The following is a 23,596-nucleotide window of genomic DNA, read 5'->3' as shown; positions in this document are numbered from 1 at the left end:
TGAGCCGGGCATGGTGGTGCACGCCTTTAATCCCAGCACTCGGGAGGCAGAGGCAGGCGGATCACTGTGAGTTCGAGGCCAGCCTGGTCTACAAAGTGAGTCCAGGATGGCCAAGGCTACACAGAGAAACCCTGTCTTGAAAAACCAAAAAAGAAAAGAAAAAAGAAAAAAGAAAAAGAAAAAGTTTCCTGTCCTTCCTGCCTTGATTCATTGGAAACCTGCCATCAACAGTGACAGTGGACATCAGACGTGTGGCAGCCAGTGGCCAAAGCAGAATGCATATCTGTGACACTGTGAGGTCTGACCACACGATTGCTAGGATATCTGCCATAGACTCTGACCCCTGCAAGAACACTGTGCTCCTCCTGCATCCTGGGGATTATACATGTCACTATTGGGGCTAGAGAGAGAGCGTGCGCATTCCGTAGCTAAAGTGGTTGTGATGAAGGAAAGGCTGGAAGTAGTAAGCTGACCTTAAAAAGAATTGACTGATAAACATGCTTAGGAAAAATAATTACACAAAAGTGGAATTTAGCTAAGGAGTACTCCTTCCGATATGACTGAAAGATGAGCACTGTACTAACTAGACTTCTTTTGCTGTTGTTGTTGGTTTTTGTTTTTTGTTTTGTTTTGTTTTTCGAGACGGGTTCTTTGTGTAGCCCTGGCTGTCCTGGACTTGCTTTGTAGACCAGGTTGGTCTCAAACTTACAGAGATCCACCTGCCTCTGCCTCCCAAGTGCTAAGATTAAAGTTATGTGCCACCAACGCCTGGCTGGTTTTTTTTTTTGTTTTGGTTTTTTTTTTTGTTTGTTTGTTTGTTTGGTTGGTTTGGTTTTTTTGGTTTTTCAAGACAGGGCTTCTCTGTGTATCCTTGGCTGTCTTGGACTTGCTTTGTAGACCAGGCTGGCCTCAAACTCAGAGATCCACCTATGTCTGCTCCCCCTACCTCTGAATGCTGGGATTACAGGTGTGTGCCACTGAACCTAGCTCTAACCATACTTTTGTTTGTTTGTTTGTTTGTGTGTTTGTTTTTCAGACAGGGTTACTCTGTGTTAGCCTTGGCTGTCCTGGAGTAGCTTTGTAGACCAGGCTGGAGTCTGAGGTTACTGAGGGTACTGCTCATTATGGTCTAGTCTCCCATCAAAAGGAGCATAATCCTGCCAGGCAAGCAGGATGACCCCAGTATGTATGTATGTATGTATGTGTGTCTCAGAAAAGTGGGCAGCCCTATAGTAGATGGGGCATACCTAGCCAAACCACACTTAATATCATTTTATTTTTACTTACACATTTTTTTGAGTCAGGGTCTTATGTAGCCCAGGCTAGCCTTTAATTCCTTGATCCACCTGCCACTACCTTCAGGTACTAAGATTATAGGATCACACCTCAACACCCAGTTGTTTTTATACATTTTTTGAGGTGACAATGCATCAATTAATCTGCCACACCTACACAGCTGGGCCTAACTAATAACAGCAAAGCATTAGAAATGCTTTTGAGCTGGGCAGGGTGATGCATGCCTGTAATTCCAGCACTCAGGGAGGCAGAGGCAGGCAGAACTCTGTGAGTTCCAGGCCAGCCTGGTCTACAAAGAGAGTCCATGATAGTCAAGGCTATGCAGAAAAACCCTGTCTCGAAAAGCCAAAATAAATAAATAAATAAGCAAGTTTTGTTGTGTAGCAAACTCCACAGAATTGAAAGATTCTCTCTTGGAGGGAGAAGGAGGTACCTGAAGCTCAGGAAGTAAACAAAACTTACAAGTTCCAGAAACCTGAAACTTGCAAGACTCACAGTGCCCCTGCCAAAGTTACTTGAAGGAGAGATAAACATGTTTTTTGTTTAGGTCACAAATAGGGGATGAGAAAAAGACTTGTGGGAGAGCAGGTGATATTTATCACCTTAGAAGTTGAACTACCATGTCGGGGAGATTGGTTATTAGCCAGCTGTAAAACATCCTTGAACAAATTCTGAGAGGAGGTATAAATGTGAGCCAAAAACAAGAGGTGGGGCCTTTGGAGACTGGATAGTTTTGGCTGTTCATTGCTCCACTTCAAGATGCTCCTAATGAGAACTGCTTGAGGGAAGCCTTCGGGGCTCCGGGCTCTGGGAGGTTCTGGGTCCAGAACCCAGTTGCTCCAGGTTCCAGCAAAAGAATTCTTTTGATTACGCCTGGAGAATCGTTCCTCAGAACTGATATCCTTACAGTTTCATTATTGTATTCTTTAATCTCCTTTTCCTATTGTTGAGGTTAGTCGGGTTATAAGTGAGGTGCTCTCGGTTAATAAGTTTGTAATAAAATGTATTTGTTAAGAAAATTGAGCCTACAAGTGGTGCCCAACGTGCTCTGGGCATCATGGGTAACTTAACTTGTAATGTTGTGGAGGAAGATAATGGTTTTCAAGAGATAGTAATGCTCTTTCAGGGTGTTGGCAAAATCACAGCTGCTGTTCCAAAGCCCTTTCCTGCCTTATACCCAGATGGAATATTTTGGTTTTTTCCTTGGTCTTTTTACTGTATAACATGTTTTAAAAGATTGGAAGACAGATTGATAAGATGCAAAAACCAGAAGGGTCAGTAAATTCTATCCTTCTGGAAAAGATGGCAGAGTTGGCAGTACAACTAGAAAATCTGAAGGTAGAGGTTGCAGCAAATAGAAAACAAATTGTGTGCTTGATAAAAGAGAAAAACCTGGTAACTGAGAGTGAGTGTTTCCCACAATTGCTGCCCTACCCTGCTCCAAGGGCCAGGTGGTCAGAGTGCCAGTGTGTGGAAGGGGGCAGAGAGAAATGGGAAGCCAGAGAGGCTGTAAAAACAAACAAACAAAAAACAAACAAACAAACTACAAGAACAGGAGAGCAGAGAAACAAAAGGGTCTTTGGAGAAAAATGTTCCCATAGAGGAACCCCCCAGAGTCACACCATCACCATCGGCTTTTCCAGTTATTGTAAGACACGTGCCTGCTCAGAATGGAGCTGAGGGTTATGATGAAATGGCATGGAGTCCAATAGATATGTTGGATTTAAAACATTTTAAGAATTCTTTCGTCAGGTACGGACTACATTCCACTTTCATCAAAGAAATATTGAACAACTGGCCCACACTGCATAGACTTGTTCCCCAAGATTGGAAAAGTTTTGTTTCAGTGGTATTAGAAGCAAAGTAACAACTGCAGTGGTTATCATGACACAGATGGGAGGCAGAGAGAATAGAACAAGAAAATAGGAGAAGGGGGCTGTAGAAATGGCTCAGTGGTTCAGAGCGCCGCCTGCTCTTCCAGAGGTCCTGAGTTCAATTCCCAGCAACGAGATGGTGGCTCACAACCATCTATAATGTAATCTGATACCCTCTTCTGCAGATAAAGCACTCATATGCAATAAATAAAACAAATGAATCTTTAAAAGAAAATAGGAGAAGGGACATAAATGTCAGTAAAGAGAAATTGCTTGGTGAAAGCCGATATGCTGACTTAAAACAAGTCAAATATGATGATACAATGATTGAACAATGTCGTGCTGCCGCCTTAAGAGCTTGGGACATGGTGGAGGAACCTGGTAAGATAACCATTCCCTTTACTAAGATGTTTCAAGGGCCTGGGGAAGCCTTCACAGAATTTTTTGCAGAGATTGGGATCAGCACTAGATAGAGCAATAGCAGAGGCTGACACCAAACAGGCATTGAAACTCATTATGGCATATGAGAATGCTAACACGGAATGTAAGAGGGCAGTTAGACTCTTAAAGGTAAGAGAAACAGTTAATATTAGCTTTCTAGAACATCAAAACAATATAGTAGGTCAAGCTACGGCCAGAGGTCCAAGATATCATAACACCCGGTGCTTTAAGTGTGGCAGACTTGGGCATGTTCAAAGAAACTGTAAGGTTAAAAGTTTCAGACCTCAAAATAACAGGTGCACTCAATCTGGAGTACATGATAATCGTAGGGCAGAACAAGGAGCATCTGGCCATGGTGACTACGAGGGGCCAAGACTTCCAGGGTACTGTAGCCGATGTGGGAAAGGAAAACATTGGGCTAGAGATTGTCAATCCAAAAGAGATGTGCAAGGTAATATCTTACCGGTGGGAAACAGCACGAGGGGCCCATTGGCTCGGGGCCCCACCACCAACAATACAGGCCGAATTCCTCTGGCCAGTGCAGAAGTAACAGACTCACAGGAAAATGGGAATTTGGTATTAGTGATCTAATACATGCTACTGAAGGCAGCACAGCCTTGGATCTGGCCTCATATATATCTATTACATTATCTCCACAGATTGACTGTTACAAACTGATTACTGGTATTTAGTGCCCTTTGCATTTGGGGACAGTAGGAATGGTTCTGGGAAGAAGTGGACTAACTTCTCAATGTCTTATTGTGCATCCTGGTATTATAGATGGGGGTTGTAAAGAGGAAATAAAAATCATGGCATGTGTAAGAAAGGAGATGCAAATTAATGCAGGGAATAGAATTGCACAACTGTTACTGTTTCCTTATGTTAAGGGCAAAGCTGCTCTGGTAGAATGAACAGGTGCATTCGGAAGTACAGAGAAATGTGTGTTCTGGCAAACAATAGTCAATGATCAGAGACCTAAATTAATAATACAAATGAATGGTGTTGAATTACATGTCTGGTTGATACCGATACCGACATCACAATTATCTCAAACAAGTATTGGAATCGAAATTGGCCACTTCAAAAGGTTAATACAGAAATTATAGGAATTGGTAAATGATCTCAAATACAACAAAGTGTATGTGTGTGGGACCAGAAGGGCAGACAGGGAAGCTGAGACCCTATGAAGCTGACATACCCATAAATCTATGGGGAAGAGATCTCTTACAACAATGGGGTACTCAGATTAATAATCCTGCAATTACAGAGGTAAACAATGATGAAGCTAGGGGTGAAATGGTATGTGCTTCTGAGGGAGATATTTAAATGAATAATCAGGAGCAACCGCAAGCTATGCCCATTGTCCAAACTCAGACAGATATTGAGGTGCTCTCGGTTAATAAGTTCGTAATAAAACGTATTTGTTAAGAAAATTGAGCCTATAGTTACTCAAGCCACATTGCTCATTCACAGTGAGAGCCCCACTACACTACTGTGCTAGAAGACTCAGGGTCAGCAGACTCTCCTATTGAGCTGCCTGAAAGTCCTGTGGGGCCTCCCACTACTGCAGCTTTCCTGTGTCTTCACCCACAGTGGGTAGGCTTCTGGGTGATGCAGTTAGTTGCCTCGGCGTGGTTTGTGTTTCTGCAAGGAACCCCCTTTAAGCTCACTGGTTCATGAAGCTAGATTTGGGTGGAACAGTTTCTGTGCTGGTTTGTTCATGTTACCCCGGGGATAGTCACATTACTAAAAACCTTTGTATGTGATTTCAGAAATCCAAGAATCCTCACATCTGTCCACACCTGTAGGTCTGGGCAAACCTGAGCAGAAATACCACTTCTGACACGAGTGGCCCGAACATGTGTAGATGCATGCATCAGAGCTGAACTTGAAGGCCTAGGCTTCTCAGGAGGAGAAACAGACACACAACCCCAATGTGGTGCCTTACCAGGCTCTAGAGGACAGCTCATGAACTTTCTCTGAAAAAAAAAAAAAAAAAAAGGAGGGGCTCTGTGTGGGCTGTAGTTACCTGGGAGAGACAGGAGTGCCTGTAAACTGCTGAAAATGACAGAAAGTCCTGTTTCTAGCCTCTCTTCTCCGAACAGAAGAGATGTATTTGACCCAGACAGACCGAGGGCAGGAATAAGGAACAATCATGGGAGATAGTGGATGAGGGGGAAAGGGGGAGGGAAGAAGGGAAAGGGGGAGGGTTATTTGTCAAGGAATGAGACAAAGGACTACCTCTGGGTAGAGAGGAGACAGATATGGCACATAGGAAAGTGGTGGTTTATAAAAGTAAAACTGAAAACTCTCTTAGGATGAGGTGTTTAACTGGGCATGTTAATTAGAGCAGCCGAAAGGGGTCTTCTGATTGCTGGACTTCAGTACTTTGATAGCTGGACCCTAGTCGTCAACCTCAGGAGGAGGAAGTGGTCAAGTAAGTGGCAACCTTTAGGCATGGAATCTACTGGTGTTTAGCAAGGCAAGGGAATGATGGAAAAGGACAAGGCCTGCCAGAGCCGTGCTCGACCCCTCCAGGTAGCCAGAGTCCCTTCACATGGGCCCCAGAGGGTTAAGAGTACAAATAAGGAAAGCATAAAAGTTGTAATGCTAGGCCAGGCGTGGTGGCGCATGCCTTTAATCCCAGCACTCGGGAGGCAGAGGCAGGCGGATTGCTGTGAGTTCGAAGCCAGCCTGGTCTACAAAGCGAGTCTAGGACAGCCAAGACTACGCAGAGAAACCCTGTCTCGAAAAACCAAAAAAAAAAAATAAAAAAGCTGTAATTGTAATGCTCAGGATAAAAATCTCAGAAATAGCCCAAGTGGCAGCAGGAATGTCTGTCTATCTATCTATCTATCTATCTATCTATCTATCTATCTATCTATCTATCTCTGGAATACAGTCATCTTTGTCTTTTGCTCCCTCTGGATACGTGTGTGAACTCCATGTGGCTGAAATCCTGTTTTGTCAACAGAGGCTTCTCTCTACAGCTCCCCCCCCCCACTTCCTGTACACAATCACCCCAAGATGCCAGCACCTCGCTAAGGTAGTTTTTCTGGCCCAGTTGTTTCTTTATCAAAGCAAGTAAAAGCTTTCCTGATGACATCCAGGATCTGCGCCTGTCAGCTTCTCACCAAATACAGTCAGGAACGTGGTGATATTGATGGAGCCTGGCCCCTCACTCATCATGCCATCAAGATACCTACCCGCTGACCTGTTCCCCAGGGAGGATGCATGCAGTTCGGCCTGTCTGGGAAGCCAGTCTGGTTCTAGTGATCATGCCGTTGGTTTTTGCTTGTTTGTTTTTTGTTTTTTTTGTTTTTTTGTTTTTTTTGAGACAGGGTTTTCTCTCTGTAACCTAGGCTATCCTGAAACTCACTCTGTAGACCAGGCTGGCCTCTAATTCAGAGATCCTCTGGGATTAAATGTGTGCACCACCGTTGCCCAGCCTAGTTGATCGTGTTAAGGGTCTCTTGCCTCCTGGATCTGTGTTTGGTCAAACACAGCAAACACTTTGTGCGTTGTGTGCTGAGGGTACTCCTTGGTGATCTTGGTTGTTGCCCTTTTGCTTGACACGGTGATGGCTGAGTCACCGCACCTTGGCTAGCCGATGCTTCACTTGATGATGTCACCACCCCCCTAACCCAGCACCACCCCTCCCACCATGAACTGTCATTTCCAGTATCCACTAGCAACTTGGCAGACCCCTGATGTTTCCTAGTCAAGACTGAATCCTGTAAGGGTGCCGGCTATGTAGAGTTAATAGCAAAAGAGGGGACACCAAGTCCCTGGTGTACCCCTTATGCCCTCTAGATGTCTGGCCTACTGGGAAAGAAACCTAAGAAGGTGTGATCAATAGGCCTCAGGGAAAAGTGCACTGGCCAAAAATAAAAATAAAAGAACAAAAACAGTCTATTTTTAATGTGAGGGGTGTTTAGCACTCATTAATGAACTACAGATAAGCAGGAGGCACTAGGCTCCGTCTTCTCTAGCTAGCAGCTGGCACCTTCCTATGTGAGCCCTTTTTAGTGTATCATGCATTGACAAGTTACAATCTACTAAGGAACTGGACCTGGGTAGACGGAAAGGGGAGGAGAGTTTTCAGCCCCGGGAAGGATGGGGAATTTTGGATGGGAATTATGCTAGACAACTAGGGAAAGTTTTACCTTCCTGAAGAATCTAACCAGTGAGCGATTCACAGGGGCCCATGAGGGATTCAGAGGGGCGGGGGGGGGGGGGGGGGGGGGGGGGGGGAGGAGATACAGTTACAAATACAAAAACCTAAAAAAACAAAAAAACAAACAAAAACCAGGGCCAGGCGTGGTGGTGCACGCCTTTAATGCCAGCACTAGGAGGACAGAGGGCAGGCATGAATCTCTCTGTGAGTTCAAGGTCAGCCTGGTCTACAAAGAGTCCAGGACATCCAGTGTGACACAGAGAAATCCTATCTCAAAATAACCAAAAATAATAAATAAATAAATAAACCCCCCTGTTTTGAGTCAAATACGCAGGCCAGCTATTCTTGTCCTGTTCTGTAGCTTTCACAGACTTTGCAAGGTTGTAGAACAACTTTTGCTACTGTGTGTCCCCAGCACTCAGATTATGAAGTGAAGATCGTTGTTTATCATGCATTGCAGCTGAAAGATCTTAACACCTTCCAGCAGTCCCATTCCACCTCAGAAGCCAAGAGTCCCCGCTTTGAAATGCTGCGTGAAGGAGCATCGTTTTCCTTGAGAACATGCAAACTCCACAGGGACAGGTGGGGCTAAGGGCTAGCTCAAAGCTGGGTGGAGGGAGGATGGGGAAGAGTCCCCTTATGCTGTGGGACCTGAAGAGCCCTTGATAGAGTGACAGCAAGAGCGCTAAGAACCTGGCGAGTGGAGGATGGGAACTTGGAAGTTAGTTCACCATCTTGAAAATGAAGCCTCGCCGGGCCGGGGGTGGCACACGCCTAGAATTCCAGCACTCCGGAGGCAGAGGCAGGCGGATCACTGGGAGTTCGAAGCCAGCCTGATACACACAGCGAGTCCAGGACAACTAAGGCTACAAAGAGAAACCCTGTCTTGGAAAGAAAGAAAGAAAGAAAGAAAGAAAGAAAGAAAGAAAGAAAGGTGAAGCCTTGCTTGACTGTGACCCTGCAGAGCCATGCAAGGATAAAAGAAATGGCAGGGAATGAAAGACTGAATCAAGCCGTTGCCAGAGCAACAGAATGGGGTAAGGACAGCAACTAAGTTCTGTCTCCATAGAGCCCGCGCGTGCTGGAGATCAACATTCCTGGACGCATGCGCCAGGATGCGACAGCTGAGGTCTGGAGGGACTGCTTGTACACAGGCTGACCATGGTGCTTTCCGATATCTTATCCTGCCTGCTCTGAACTTCACAAACTGAAGACCCGTCCCTAAACCTAGGGTGTAATTCTCTAGAATTTTCGGGTTGAGGAGGAAGAGTAGCTGAGCTAGGGAGCGGGTGGGGCTCGGTGCTCTCATGAGTTCAGTTGGCTCAGGCCTCAAGTCATGGCGCCCAAGAAGAAGCGCGGGCAAAGCTCTCAGCGCAAGCAGGCAGGAGACAATGCGGAGCCCCCGCTCTCCGAGCACGCGCAGTACCTGCAGCGTGAGTGTTCGCTGCTCTCGGAAAACCTGGTGGCCTGTGAGCAGCAGGTGGACCTGGTGCTGCAGAACAATAAATTGTTGGACCGCGAGGCGCAGCGCTTGCGCGAAGAAAACCGGCTATTTGCCAGTTATATGACCGCGCACGCTCAGCGCTGGGCCAACGCCATCGTGCGCCTAGAGGACCAGAACCGCACGGACCTGGCGCAGATCCGGTTTCAACGAGCTGAACTGGAGTCTCTTTACCACGGGCGTGAGGACGGGGTGCGTGCACAGCTGCTAGAAATGAAGACGCGTGCAGAGAACATGACACAGCAAGTGCAGGAGCTTCAGCCCTACAAGGCCAGTGCGCGCGCTCCCGTGGACCGGGCGGGGTCGAGGGGGATGGGCGCGCTCCCCACCCGTGCGCTGATCCGCGGGCCCCTCTGCAGGAGCTACAGCTGGAGCAACTGGCGCGAATCCGGACCCTGGAGCGCGAGCTGCTGCATATGCGCGTGGAGCACACGCAACTCCTCCATCGGGTGAAGCGACGCTTCATGGATGACAAGGCTACTTTCGAGCGCGAGGCACGCCTGCATGTGGTATCCTTGACCCGCCGCGCAGAGCGGGAGGCGGCGCGTGCCCTCATTTCGCACACACATGCCATCAGGAGAGAAAATGGGCATCTCCGACAAGAACTCCTGAGGCTTCTCCAGCGGGCCCAGTTACTGCAGGACATGCGACAACAGCTGCTAGAGCAGCGGGAGCAGCTGCGCCGGGAGCACGAGGACATTCGGAACCTGCATCACGTGCACGGCTGGCTGCACAGGGGCCCCGGGGGACCACCACTCTGGCAGCCACCCCAAGCCCATCAGCCCTCCCTGCGCTCTGGGTCACTTGAATCTCTGCTGGAATCTTCCTATACAATTTTAAGGGCTCAGGCCACATCCCAATCACTTGCTGCCTCCCAGGTCCCCTCGGTGGCCCAATTACACCAAGGCTCCAAGGCTCCATCAAAAGAGTCTTCTTTGGTCCCACCTCTAAAGGCTGGGTCTGTGATTGCTCTCCCAAGTCCATCACGTCCGGGATCTCGAGTCCCATCTCTGACTCCCTCACACAGGGGCTCACGGGTGTCATCCATGACCACATCACTCAAGGGCTCCAGGGTTCCTTCCCTGGCTGTATCATCAGCTAGCTCTCTCTTGGTGACACGGTCGCGGGAGGACTCTCGGATCTCTGCACAGTCCGTGAATGAGTTCTCTCAAGAAACTGACACACCTGCAAAGCCCAACTTGAAGCTTCCCCCAGTTCAGTCCCAGGATTCGAGCCCTGTCAGCCCACAGTTGGAGGAGACAGAAAACACTGATGATGCCACAGAAGTTGTCTTGGGGCAAGCCTGAACCCACAAGAGGGACCGGCGGGGAGGGGTGGAGAGACATACTTTGGAAGCTTTCTTAGTACATAAAGGTGTTAATAAAGTGTAAAATAAACCCCATCATGCTCTGGCACCCACTTGGTTCGCTGCCCCTGTATTTCAGGTGAGCAAAGGCCGGTTATGGGAGCTACAAGTGAGCTTGATTCTCCTTGCCTGATGGAATTCAATGTCTTTCCACCAACCAACAGCCAGCATGGGTAGGGAGCCAACAAGGCAGGCATAGGCAGTACTCAGGGGAAATTGGGTAGTGTAACTTCAAGGGAATTTCTTCTAAAAGAGCAGCAGATTCTGTTCTCAACAGCATAAGGAGAACCTACTGGGCTTTTCCAGTGATTAAAAAATAAAAAATCCGACCTGGCCACAGTGCATATGCCTGTAATCCCAGCACTCAGGGCGCTGAGACAGGCAGATCTCTGAGTTCGAGGCCAGCCTGGTCTACAAAGCGAGTCCAAGGCAGGCAGGGCTGGCTACACAGAAAAACCCTGTCTCAAAAAACAAACAAATAAATAAACAAACAAACCCAACACCGAACAACAAAAAGAGAGAATATATATATTCCAGTTTAGGAAACACTGCAAGAATTATCTGGGAAGTCCCACTGCCTCACGTCTAGCGGAACAGGGATGTGTTCTGTTTGGTACTCCGAGTCATCTGGGATTCTGTTGGAGATAGTTGTGCCCCTTAATTTAAAAAACACCCTTGTGTGTTTACTGGGTAGGACTTTTGACCTGTTTCTTCTGGTGCTGGGGGTTGAGCCCAGGCCTTTATGAGTGATAAACCTACCACCTGGGCTACATTCCTAGCTATGTACCATATTTCCTCAAGACACTATCAAAATTAGGAAATTCACCGTGGAGAAAATACTTTCTACTAAATCATACTGGCCAACCAGATTTTGTCACTTGTCCAAGTGGTATCTATGGTTAACTGCTCCTTTCCTGAGTCACATCTTGGATTCCATTGTTTTCTTTTTTCTTTCTTTCTTTCTTTCTTTCTTCTTTCTTTCTTTCTTTCTTTCTTTCTTTCTTTCTTTCTTTTTTAAAACAGGGTTCTCTATGTAGAGCAGGCTGGCCTTGAACACAAGAGATTCTCCTGCCTCTGCCCCTCTAGCGCTCGGATTAAAGGCATGCAACTCCCCCTCCACACACACACCTTTAATGCGCAAGGCCAGTTGTTAAACATGCTCCTTAACAGAGGTTTGAATTCCTGTCAACACAGTCACAGGCAATAACTTTGGGCACTTCCTATCTAGAAGTTCAGGGCAGATGGCACCTCCCAGCCCACGGTACAGGAAGAAGGGGCCCAGGGCCTCTGTGCCACTCAGTCTTCGGCATCGTCTGCATGTGGGCTGGGACAGGGCCACAGACAGCAACCTGCATAGACCTTCCACCTGTCTGGGCCAGGATAGTTTAGCTAGATGGTTCCTAGAACTCTGATGCAGCTGTTTTTGGGACAAGATTGGATGAAATGAACAGAGTAGAGGGACCTCCCCCAAAAGTCACTGTTGAATCCCTTCTCCAGTATAACTGCTCAAACCTGTTAGCGACTCACCCATTATTGGGGCGGGTGGTGGTAATGCAAACAGTAGAGCCACTACAGGAGACTGTTTTAGGATCTAACAAAGCGGTATTTAAAAATTATTTTGGCTGCTGCTGGTGGTGGTGGTGCAAGCTTTTAACTTAATCCCAGCACTGGGAAGCAGAGGCAGGCAGATCTCTTTGGTTAAAGGCCAGTCTGGTTTACAGAGTAAGTTCCCAGACAGCCAGGGGCTATACAGAGAAAGCTTATCTCAAACAAACAATTTTTTAAAAGGGTCGGGGGGCGGGGGGGAATGGGAAGACAACTCAGCAGTTAGGGGCCCTGGTTTCTCTCCCAGAGTCCTGAGTTCGATTCCCAGCACTCACATGGTGGTGGCTCACGCCATCTGTAATGGGATTGGATTCCCTCTTCTTAGTATACACATGTACATGTAGACAAAGCACCTATATATAGAAAAATACCTAAATAAAATCTTTAGATTTTTTATGTGTATGGGTGCTTTACCTTCGTGTGTATGTACCATGAGCACGCCTGGTACCTGCAGAGGTGAAAGGGGATGTCGGATCCCCAGGAACTGAGTTAGAGACATTTGTGAGCCATTGTGTGGTTTGTTAGGACCGCAACCCAGGGAACTTCTCTCCAGCTCCCAACATGGAGTCTTCTAAGACCTAACTGTCAAGTCTTAAGGCCTCGAGAACTGCTGAGTGAAGAGAGGAGCGTGAAAAGCACGAGGGAGGATGTTCTGCTGCCCAAAAGCAGCCTGCCTCATGACCAGTTTAAACCAGGCCTCTCCCCTGTCAGACGTAACACAGATAACTGAAATCTCACTTGTTTTCATTTTGGTTTTGCGAAGCAGGGTTTCTCTGTGTTATCTTTGTCTGTCCTGGACTCACTTCGTAGACCAGGCTGGCCTTGAACTCACAGAGATCCACCTGCCTCTGCCTCCCAAGTGCTGGGATTAAAGGCATGTGCCACCACCGCCCGGCAGGATCTCTTGCTGAAACTAGACTAGTCCAGCTTGCCCCACGAGTCCCAACCGTACCATTGTGAGTAGGACACACACATGCTCATCCACCTTTTTATGTGGTTACTAGGGATCCAAACTTGGATGCTCATGCTTACTCAGCAAGTGCTATCTCCAGTGAGCCATCTCCCACCCCTCAGATGTGGCACTTTTTGTTTGTTTGTTTGTTTGTTTCGAGACAGGGTTTCTGTATAGACCAAACTGTCCTGGACTCACTCTGTAAACAGGCCTTGGACTAACAGAGATTCACCTGCCTAGTGTTGGGATTAAAGGCTTGTGCCACCACTGCCCGGCTTCAGATGCTGCAATCCTAGTGTGAAACACTCACTACTACCATTTGAGCTGCTTGCTCAGACACCCTCACAAAACCAAGCCTATTAAACACTCCCTGTAAAGGGCATGGGCCAGACCACATCTAAGATTCCGGCAGCCACTTCCTGCTGCCAAACCCCAACTTTGTCTTAGTATTGCCCCAGCTGCAGGCAGTCCCCAGAAGTGCTGGACTACAGAGGTGGGGTGATAATTGAAGGTGGGACTTGTATAAAGCGCCTCTATTATGCAGCTGTAAGTCAAGTAAATATTGGTTCACCAGGCTGGACTTGAATGCACTCCTTCCTTTGATCTCTCTGTGGTTGCCATGGCCCGGTGAGTACCATGGCGTCTGATGCTTTGAATGAGAAATATTCCCCGGGGGGGGGGGGGGGGGGGGGCTTTGGTGTTTCAGTGACTGGCCCCAATCTGGTGGTGCTGTTTTGGGGGGGGTTTGGGAGGTACTGCCTTGCTAGAGAGAGTGTGTCACTGGGGGCAGGCTTTTTTTTTTTTTAAATTAAAAGTCTCATCCTATTTCCCATTTTGTCTTTGCTTAGTGCTTGTGGCTGGGGATGTGGGTTCTCAGCCTCCTGGACATGGACTCTCTTAACCCTCTGGAGCTGTGAGTCAAAATAAACTCTTCCTTCCGTTGCTTCTGGTCATGGGGTTTTATCACAGCAACAGAAAAGTAACCAGCACCGCTTCCCAGGGAAAGTCATGAAACACTCAGCTACCTTTTCACCTTTTAAGTACCCTTCTTAAAATATGGTTTCTCCTCTTCCCTTGCATGGGTATTTGCAGTTTTCCACGTGGCCTATGGGCTGAGGAAGCAAGGGAACTATGGCGGGACACTGGGCCTACACCACAGCAGCTTCGGGATACTGCAGATGAGTGGTTCTCAAACCTGTGGGTCACGACTTCTTTGGGGGCCAAATGACCCTTTCACGGGGGTCCCAGATCAGATGTCTTGTATATTAGCTGTTTGCTATTCATAACAGCAGCAACATTATAGTTATGAAGTAGGAATGAAAATAACATTATGCTTGAGGGTCACCACAACAAGAGGAACTTTATGAAAGGCTCACAGCATTAGAAAGGTTGAGACTCCCTGCTGAAGATGGCTGTGGTGGTGCAGGTTTGTGATCCCAGCACTAAGGCTGAAGAGGCAAAAGCATCAAGTTCAAGACCAGCCTGGGCTACATAGCAAGACACAGGCTCAAACAAGTGAGCTGGCCATCAGTGTCTTCCCATCCTCTGCAGTAAGAATACCTCAAGCCCTGACAGACAAACCCACCAACACATTTCAAGCTCCAGTGGAGTGACCCACGTACTTGCTGGTGCTAGGTATCCAGAGAGCATGTTCAAGACTGGTGGATTGGGGGCTAGAGAGATGGCTCAGTGGTTAAGAGCACTGACTGCTTTTCCAGAGGTCCTGAGTTCAAGTCCCAGCAACCACATGGTGGTTCACAACCATCTATAATATGATCTAATGTGCACTGGTTTTTTTTTGTTTGTTTTTTTGTTTTGTTTTGTTTTTTGAGACAGGGTTTCTCTGTGTGTATCCTTGGCTGTCCTGGACTCGCTTTGTAGACCAGGCTGGCCTTGAACTCACAGGGATCCACCTGCCTCTGCCTCCGAGTGCTGGGATTAAAGGCGTGCGCCACTACACCAGGCTCCTAATGTACACTGTATACATAAGTAAATAAATCTTTTTTAGAAAGACTGGTGGAAGCCGGCCGTGGTGGCGTATGCATTTAATCCTAGCACTCATGAGGCAGAGGCAGGCAAATCGCTGTGAGCTTGAGGCCAGCCTGGTCTACAAATCGAGTCCAGGACAGCCAGGGCTAACACAGAGAGACCCTGTCTTGGGGCTGGGGTGGGGGGGGGGGGGGGTGGGGGGGGGCACTGTAGGCTCACTTTCCCTTGGACTTTAAATAGAAAGTATCTCTGTAGCTCCCATCTAGCCATGCAAACTGACGCAGGTTGTCAAATTCCCTAACATGCAGAGGCAGAGGCAGGGTAGTGTGAAGTACCAACTTTACTCCTCAGGTGTAGAGGTGGCTCCAGGTCTCCAGTGATCTGAATACTGTGGTTGGCACCACGAAAAAGATGCCTTTTCAAGTTTTTTGTTTTGTTTTGTTTTTCAAGACAGGGTTTCTCTATGTAGCCTTGGCTGTCCTGGACTTGCTTTGTAGACCAGGCTGGCCTCGAACTCACAGCAATCTGCCTGCCTCTTCCTCCAGAGTGCTGGGATTAAAGGTGTGTGCCACCACACCCAGCTCTTTTTCGAGCTTTAAATCCTATGTCCTTCCAGCATTAAGTCACTCAAGAGCCAACTTTTTTTTTTTTTTTTAATGTCATTTAGAGGGCCAGCAATGCAAATCCCAGATACAGACACAGCAAGGCGCCCAGTAGGGATAGACACGTGCTGAGAAGTAGGTCTTCCATCTCCAGAGAGTTCCTGTGAATTTAAGAATATCCAAAACTAACCAGGCAGTGATGGCGCACACCTTTAACCCCAGCACTCCGGAGGCAGAGGCAGGCAGATCTCTGTGAGTTTGAGGCCAGCCTGGTCTATAAAGAGTGTCCAGGACCACCAGGGCTGTTACACAAAGAAACCATGTCTCAAAAAACAAACAAAACCAACAAAACCTCTGAAACTAACACACAGCAGACAATATGCCACAACTACCACCCACGAGCTTTAAATCCTCACCTAATAGGTAGTTTACCTAAGGAACCCATTTAGCTATATGCCTTCCATCCAGGGGGTTGTGGTGGTGGTACAGGGCTAGTCCTACTGGAGAAATGCACAGTCTTGTCACTTGCTAGCCCCATGGGACAACCAAGCAGCCCCATGCACACACACCCTACAGGACTGATGCGTTTTGGGAGTAACTGCTGGCCACTCATTTGCTTACAGAACACTCAGTGAGACACTTTCACTCAGCTCTGAGAAGGTAATGAGTGGACAGTGAGATGAAACCACACACACACACACACACACACACACACACACACACACACACACAGAGAGAGAGAGAGAGAGAGAGAGAGAGAGAGAGAGAGAGAGAGAGAGAGAGGGGTACAGGCCAGCTGGTACTGGAAAGGCATCCAAAATTCAAATCTACAGCCAGGCATGGTGGCACATGCCTTTAATGCGAGCACTTGGGTGGCTGAGGCAGGCAGATCGATGTGAATTCAAGGCCAGCCTGGTGTACAACTCCAGTCTGAGACAGCCAGAACTACAGAGAAACGCTGTCTCGAAAACAAACAAACACAAAACAAAAAACTCAAGTCTATAGGGACTGGTGGTATAGGCTTGTAATCCCAGCCACTTGGGGGCAGGGGGAGGACTGAGGCAGGAGGATGGAAAATCCAAGATCAGCCTGGATCATGTTAGACTGCCTCTAAGAGGGTTGTGGAGGCAGTTCAGTAGCACTTGCCTAACTCTGTGTAGATTCAACCTCCAGAACTGCAAACAAAACTGCTCAGGTCAAAGTGCCTAATAGGTAGTTTACTTAAGGAACCCATTTAGCTCAGGTCAAAGTGCCCACTCCACACATAAAGGGCAACGCCTTCCGAACTCTACCTACCGGACATGGAACAGACACCTACCTGTCTGGCAGCCCTTAGGTGGAAGGCCAGTGTGCATTTTTGTTTATCCAAGTTTATGTGAATTTGGGGAATGCCATCTGCATACTGGAGGGTGCACATCCATTCACTGGCTCCTGACGTACAGAAGTGAACCCAGACACATTGCTGCAGACTTAACAGTTCCTGTGTTGGAACTACGACCCCAACAGCAGGAATGCAGGTGCTGGATCTCGAAGAAGTGACCCAGCCTGGATGAAATCACACAAACGGGGCCCCCAGTGCAATCAGTGCTTTTGTTAGGACAAGGCTCTACTTCCTGGGTCCCTGGTTCTCTGTGGGCAGCTCAGCACCTTCTCAGCCGAAGCTGATCCTTTTGGGTTTGTTTTGTTTTTCAAGACAGCATTTCACTGTGTAACCTTGGCTGTCCTAGACTCTCTTTGGAGACCAAGTTGGCCTCGAACTTACTGCGATCTGCCTGCCTCTGCCTCCCAAGTGCTCTGATTAAAGGTGTGCACCATCACCACCCAGCCAGAGCTGATCTTTGAGTTGCTATTTCCTATAAAATCCTGCCCAATTCCATGTGCATTTGTTAACTGACACTTTAAAAAAAAATTATGTGTATGGGTGTTTTCCTCCATGTACATCTGTACACCACATGCATGTCTTGTGTCCACAGCGGTCAGAAGAGCGTGCTGGATCCCTTGGAACTGGAGGTACAGACTGTTATAAGCTGTCATGTGGGTGCTGTGATTTGAACCTGGATTCCTGTCATCTAGAGAGAACCTGATTTAAAATGGAGACAGCGTTTGGGTTCTTATCAGCATGCAGGGAGCAGGGCTGGGACTGTCACATGGTAGGCAGATTTCTGGCTGAAAAAACTGACACGCTAACTCAGAACTGAAGATGCCCTGTGGTCACCTCACACTGTGGTAAGGCCCAGCCTAATTCTGAGGACATCAACAGCTCCCAAGGCAGCAGGTCAGAGCTGAACAGAGGACCATCTAGGGCAATGGTAGGTGACTCCATCACTTTTGCGTCTTGAATAGGCAGCCAACCTGAGCCAGCCACTGTGATAGGACAGTGGGTCTCACTCCTGAAAGGACCCAGAAGCTGAGACAGGACCAGTGTGGCAGCCATCTCTACACTCATGACCCCCTGTAGAGAGAAACAGGACCAGTGAGAAGCATCCAGCTCTCAATGTGCCCAGCACCAGAGAGTTCTATGCAGGTACAAAGGGCCACACCTAAAGCAAAGACTTGTCTAAGTTCCCAGCTGTGCTCCACACCATGGGAAATAACCTTTTAGTTTTGCTTTGTTTTGCTTTGTTTTGTTTGAGACAGGGTCTCTCTGTGTTAGCCTTGGCTGTCCTGGACTTGCTTTGTAGATCATGCTGGCCTCGAACTCACAGCACTCCGCCTGCCTCTGCCTCCCCAGTGCTGGGATTAATTGAAAGGTGTGCACCACCACACCCAGCCAAACAAATAGAACCAAAGACCCAGTTTCTATAGCTGAATAAACTGCTAGACAAACAGTGCTGAGGATGTTTTAATGAACTTCTACTGTAGTGATTGTGGCTGTTTCCCCCACAGCCACCCCAGTGTGAATCCAGGTCTTTCTGTAGCCCTTTAACAAGGGTGTTGCTTCTATGGCCACCTGTTGAGGAAGAGGAGGCTTTTTTCCCTTGATTTATTGATTCATTGTATTTATTGTGTGTCTTTATGCACACACATGTGCGGGAAGTCAGAGGACAACTTAAGGCCTTCGGTTCTCTACTTCTCTTAGGCCGGCAGGCTTTGCAGCAAGCGCCTTTGCCCACTGGGCCATCTTGTCGGAGCCAAGAGTGAGCTCTACTTCTGCTCCAGCCCAAACCTACCTCCCAAAACACAGGAGACATGCTGGGAGAGCTACAAGAGAAAAAGAGTTAAAGTGCACAGAAGTTACACTCAGGACGGGGACAGAGTCCTCAGCTGTCACAGCCAGAGAGGCAAGGAACACCAAAGGAGCAGTTGTTGCACACTTCAGACCCCTTCCCCATGCCAACTGCCTGGCAGAACTTCCTCAGAGACTGGCAGAAAGCTGCAAACTGTTGAGTCATGGACCACATGGCCTCCAGGCTTGAGAGCATCTGCTGTAGTTCTTCCGAGAGGCCCAGGACACCGGAGGCCCAGCCACCCACAGGTGCTTCTACACCTCTCCGCGCCCGTGAGTTCTCTGATGCCTCGTGAAAAAGCCCAGGTGGCGGAAGCCCTTCCCACAGTGCTCACACTCATAGAACCTCTTTGTCAGGTGCAGCCTCTGGTGGATGCTGAAGCCCTTGGGCCACCTGAAGGCCTTCCCGCACTCAGCACAGGTGTAGGGCTTCTCTCCACTGTGAATCCGCTGGTGGTGGCTGAGGTTCTCTTTAGTACGGAAGGCCTTACCACAGCTGTCGCAGTAGAAAGGCCTCTCTCCGGTATGAACGAGTTTGTGGCGGAGGAGGTTGGATTTCTGTTTGAAAGCCTTCCCACAGTCGCTGCACACATAGGGCCGGTCTTCGGTGTGGATTTTGCGATGCTGTGCCAGGCGGTCCTTCAAGCTGAAGGCCTGTCCACACACATCACAGCAGAAGGGCTTTTCGCTCGTGTGATTTCTCTGGTGCCGCAGAAGGTTTGAAACCCAGCGGAACGTCTGGCCACACTCAAAGCACTCAAAGGACCTGGTTCCAGTGTGCACTGTCTGGTGAGCGGCCAGCCGGCTATGGCAGCTCAGTGCTTTCCCACATGTGCCACAGATGAATGGATGTCCCTCTGTACCACTCTTGGACTGCTCCTTGAGGCCTGGCCGCTTCCTGCGGGATTTTCTACAAATCTTGTTCTGGAAAGCTTCCTGTTTGTCCATTTTCCTCCCAGAGGTGGCTCTAGGAAGGTGCATCTTACCCGACGACAGGACACTCTTCCTCAAGGTAGCTCCTCTCTTGGCTCCTGTCCGTGGATGGCACCTCTCGTGAGCTGAAGCCAGCTGGTCACAGCACCTCTTTTGATCTATGGACTTTCTGCCTTCTGTGGAGGAACAGACACAGGCCAACTTATAAAGCAGTCATCCAACAGAGGATGAAGGAAAACTACCAAGTGTCAAATCAACTCGGTCTACTCAGGATGCCAAAGGAAACTGGCATGAATTATGAAAAAATATGTTCATGCACACAGATAAGCTAAAACTAACAATGCAGAGTCTTAAAAGTTAACCCTGATGTTCACCTGACCCAGACAGTGAAAGACAGGGCATGGTATTGACACACACACACACACAACACACACACACACACAAAAAAAAAACTGGTTTTTTTTTTTTTGGTTTTGCTTGTTTGTTTGCTTGAGACAGGATTTCTCTGTGCAGCCCCGGCTGCCTGGAACTCACTCTGTAGACCACAGGGACCTCAACCTCAGAGATCTACCTGCCTCTGTCTCTAAGTGCTGGGATTAAAGGTGGGCGCCACCACTGCCCAGCATAAGTGAGTTTAAATGGACCAAAACCACCAAGTATCCATTATGCTTCGGTCAGCTCACCTAACAGGCTCTATTCCTACCATGGAGGTGGGCCCGGGGCAGGCACCAAGAGAGCTCTCCAATTTAAAACCACTCACCCTCTGAGCCATAAGCTTCCTGCCAACAGGGGCCTGATCCATCCCCCAGCTGAGGGCATTATACAATCTGGGAGCTTCCCAGCTTGTCTCAGGCTCACAAAGCTGCTTGTCTCACTTCTGAGAGGACACGAAGTAAAAATCAAAACCTGTGCTGGGCAGTGATGGCACACTTGGGAGGCAGAGGCAGGTGGATCTCCATGAGTTCGAGGCCAGCCTGGTTTACAGAGTGAGTTCCAGGACAGCCAAAAGAGAAGTCCTGTCTGTCCAAGGGGGGGTAAGAAAACAAAACAAAACAAAACCCCTGGGCTGAATTGTAGCCTGGCATAGGGTTACCTGAGGCCTTAGGTTCCATGTTCACCATGCCAAAAACAAACCTCCCCCCCTTAATGACTACCACTGGGAATCTTTTTCTTTAAAGATAGAATTAATTAATTAATTTTTTATTTATTATGTATACAATGCTCTGCCTGCATGTACACCTGCAGGTCAAAAGAGGGCATTAGATATATTATAGATGGTTGTGAGCCACCATGTGGTTGCTGGGAATTGAACTCAGGACCTCTGGAAGAGCAAACAGTGCTCTTAACCCCTGAGCCATCTCTCCAGCTCCCATCCACTGAGATTATCTTAAGGAACGAGCCAGGGCTTTATCCTAATTTTATAAATGAGCAAACACACATGAAACAGAGAACCTGCCCCTGTCGCAAGCCTAGAGCGTGATGTCAGAAAGACACGCATTTATATTCTCCCCGGCCCCACCCCACAAGTGGCCATCACAGTCAAATCTCAGCCACTCCTACACTCATCACACAGCGGTAAGGACACTGCCTCCCTTTCTCAAACACCTCCCTTCCACTACAACCTCACCACAGGGTCCAACTCACATGTGCACACCCCTCCCCTCAGAGCTTAGTGGCAGAAGTATGCCACTCATGCTACCTCCAAAGTCCCTAATCCGGAAGGAGCTCTGCGTCCACCCTCCCGCTGTGTCTGCCTAAGGATGGGAAAAGTGGCCTTAGTGCCAGGAAATTTGGGATGGCTCACTTGCATCTCACTTACCTGGGCGGGCACCTTTCTGTGCTTCCAGAAACTCAGGTCTGTCCCAGTCTTCAACCCATGGCTCATCCCACTGTTCCAGGTGAGAAACAAGGTCTGGTCTCGGGCCACAGTATCCTTTTCAAAAGTGAGAAATGGTGTCTGATTTGTATGAAAGACAACGGAAGGCCAGGACTCCGACTGTGTCTGGGCAAAGCAAGAAGAACCAGCAGCCCCGCCAGCCCTTGTAGATCTCCTGGCGGAAGTTGCTTGGAAGCAGGAAAGAGGAAGACAGAGAAGATTTGCAGGAGAGAGACAGAAGTGTGCACGCTTACATCTGAGGACACACATGTTGCCACCAAGCCCCTGCAAGGCCCCAAGACACAGCACAGGGGCCGTTAGCCAGGACCTACAGGCTCCAGAAACTGACATGCGGGCCTTACCCAGCTCAAGGCAGTTCCGGAAGTTGTCAAGCATCACGTCGCGGTAGAGGGTCCTCTGGCTAGGGCTCAGACACGCCCATTCTTCCCTGCAGAAGTACACAGCCACATCTCCGAAGGTCACTGGCACCCGACACACAGACGGTTCCAGGACTGCCTGCTACTGAGTGACACTGAGTCAGAAAGAGCATGCTAACACCCATACACAGTACAGGAAGTACCATCTATGATGGTTAGGATTCGTTGAAGACCACCTAGGAGACATGCCTTTGGGTGTATTTGTGAGGGTGCTTCAACAGAGAAACCCTGTCTTGAAAAATCAAAGAAAAAAAGAAAAGAAAGGAGCTATAGTTGGCCACTGCTGTGGTTCCGCTCAGGCAAAGTATGACCTACCCACTGCTATCAAGAAACAGAGATAATCTTGATTCTGTAGTCAGGACAACAAAATAAGCAAACAGCTCAGTAATAACTAGGTGCACCCCAATGATAACGAGATTGTTAACACTCCCTAAGAGAAGGGGAGGGGAAGGCTACCACACTGTCCACTAGAATTGACCTACCAGTCCCTTGAGCCTGCTTATGCTCAGCTCCTCTCCTTTTCATCTGATAGAGGGCCCAGTTAGTGAAACAAGCTGGTGCCACCCACATTCAGGGTGGATCTTTCCACTGAAGTTAACCGATTATGAAAATCTCCCCTGGGGCTGGCGGGGTGGGGGGCTCAGAGGTTTAGAGCATGGGCCGCTCTCTTCCAAAAGTTCGATTCCCAGCAACCACATGGTGGCTCACAACCATCTATAATGAGATTTGGTGTCCTCTTCTGGTGCACAGGTGTACATGCAGGCAGAACACTGCATACCTAACAAATAAATAAATCTTAAAAAAAAAAAAAGAAAAAGAAAGAAAGAAAAGAAAATCTCCCCTAGTTGGGCATGGTGGCTGAGGAATGTGGGTCTTTGTGAGCCAAAGGCCAGCCAAGGATACAAAAAATAAGACTGTCCGAAAATAAACTAAAAAAGGAAAAATTTGAGCGGGGTGTGGTGGTACAGGCCTTTAATCCCAGAGAGACAGAGGCAGGTGGATAGCTGTGAGTTCGAGGCCAGCCTGGTCTATAAAACGAGTCCAGGACAGCCAAGGATACACAGAGAGTCCCTGTCTCAAAAAAAAAAAGAAAAGAAAAGAAAAGAAAGAAAGAAAGAAAGAAAGAAAGAAAAAGAAAAATCCCTCAAAGGCATGCCCAGAGGCCCATCCCAGTGTCTAGTTCACAGTTAATATGACCACAGTCCTTATCAATGGTGAGCAGATCTGTTCAGGCTTCCCAAGAAAAAAACTACTAAATTAACAGGACAAAAGAGAAAACCAAAACTATAATCAATATGGTTGCTACCTCAACAGATCTGAT

At 48.1% G+C, this 23,596-nt stretch overlaps 2 protein-coding genes across 2 annotated transcripts; one reads left to right on the top strand and one right to left on the bottom strand.

The window, feature by feature from the left end:
• Positions 1 to 8,971: 8,971 nt before the first annotated feature.
• Ccdc166 (coiled-coil domain containing 166) lies at positions 8,972 to 10,611 on the top strand. The gene is made up of 2 exons (XM_051159327.1): positions 8,972 to 9,559; positions 9,649 to 10,611. Exons 1-2 carry the CDS (start codon positions 9,125 to 9,127, stop codon positions 10,594 to 10,596), a joined length of 1,383 nt encoding a protein of 460 aa, XP_051015284.1. The 5' UTR covers positions 8,972 to 9,124; the 3' UTR covers positions 10,597 to 10,611.
• Positions 10,612 to 19,265: 8,654 nt separating this feature from the next.
• On the bottom strand, positions 19,266 to 22,535 carry Znf707 (zinc finger protein 707). Its single transcript, XM_051159766.1, has 3 exons — positions 22,201 to 22,535; positions 21,782 to 21,895; positions 19,266 to 20,138 (listed from the first exon to the last, which is right to left on the bottom strand). The coding sequence occupies exons 1-3, from the start codon at positions 22,232 to 22,234 to the stop codon at positions 19,285 to 19,287; spliced, it is 1,002 nt and encodes a 333-aa protein (XP_051015723.1). The 5' UTR covers positions 22,235 to 22,535; the 3' UTR covers positions 19,266 to 19,284.
• Between the last annotated feature and the right edge of the window lie 1,061 nt (positions 22,536 to 23,596).

This window comes from Acomys russatus, chromosome 17 (genome assembly GCF_903995435.1).
Source record: "Acomys russatus chromosome 17, mAcoRus1.1, whole genome shotgun sequence".
Lineage (NCBI taxonomy): Eukaryota > Metazoa > Chordata > Mammalia > Rodentia > Muridae > Acomys > Acomys russatus.
Note: the sequence above shows the minus strand (reverse complement) of the source record. Positions and strands in the feature narration are given on the sequence as shown.

Excerpts from the sequence above, each read along its gene's own strand:
- Ccdc166 (XM_051159327.1), top strand. The coding sequence starts at position 9,125 with ATGGCGCCCAAGAAGAAGCGCGGGCAAAGCTCTCAGCGCAAGCAGGCA. Across the intron at positions 9,560-9,648 it reads AGGAGCTTCAGCCCTACAAG|GAGCTACAGCTGGAGCAACT; the intron begins GCCAGTGCGCGC and ends GCCCCTCTGCAG.
- Znf707 (XM_051159766.1), bottom strand. The coding sequence starts at position 22,234 with ATGCTTGACAACTTCCGGAACTGCCTTGAGCTGG. Across the intron at positions 21,896-22,200 it reads CCGGAACTGCCTTGAGCTGG|GATACTGTGGCCCGAGACCA; the intron begins GTAAGGCCCGCA and ends ACTTTTGAAAAG. Across the intron at positions 20,139-21,781 it reads ACAGAAAGGTGCCCGCCCAG|AAGGCAGAAAGTCCATAGAT; the intron begins GTAAGTGAGATG and ends GTTCCTCCACAG.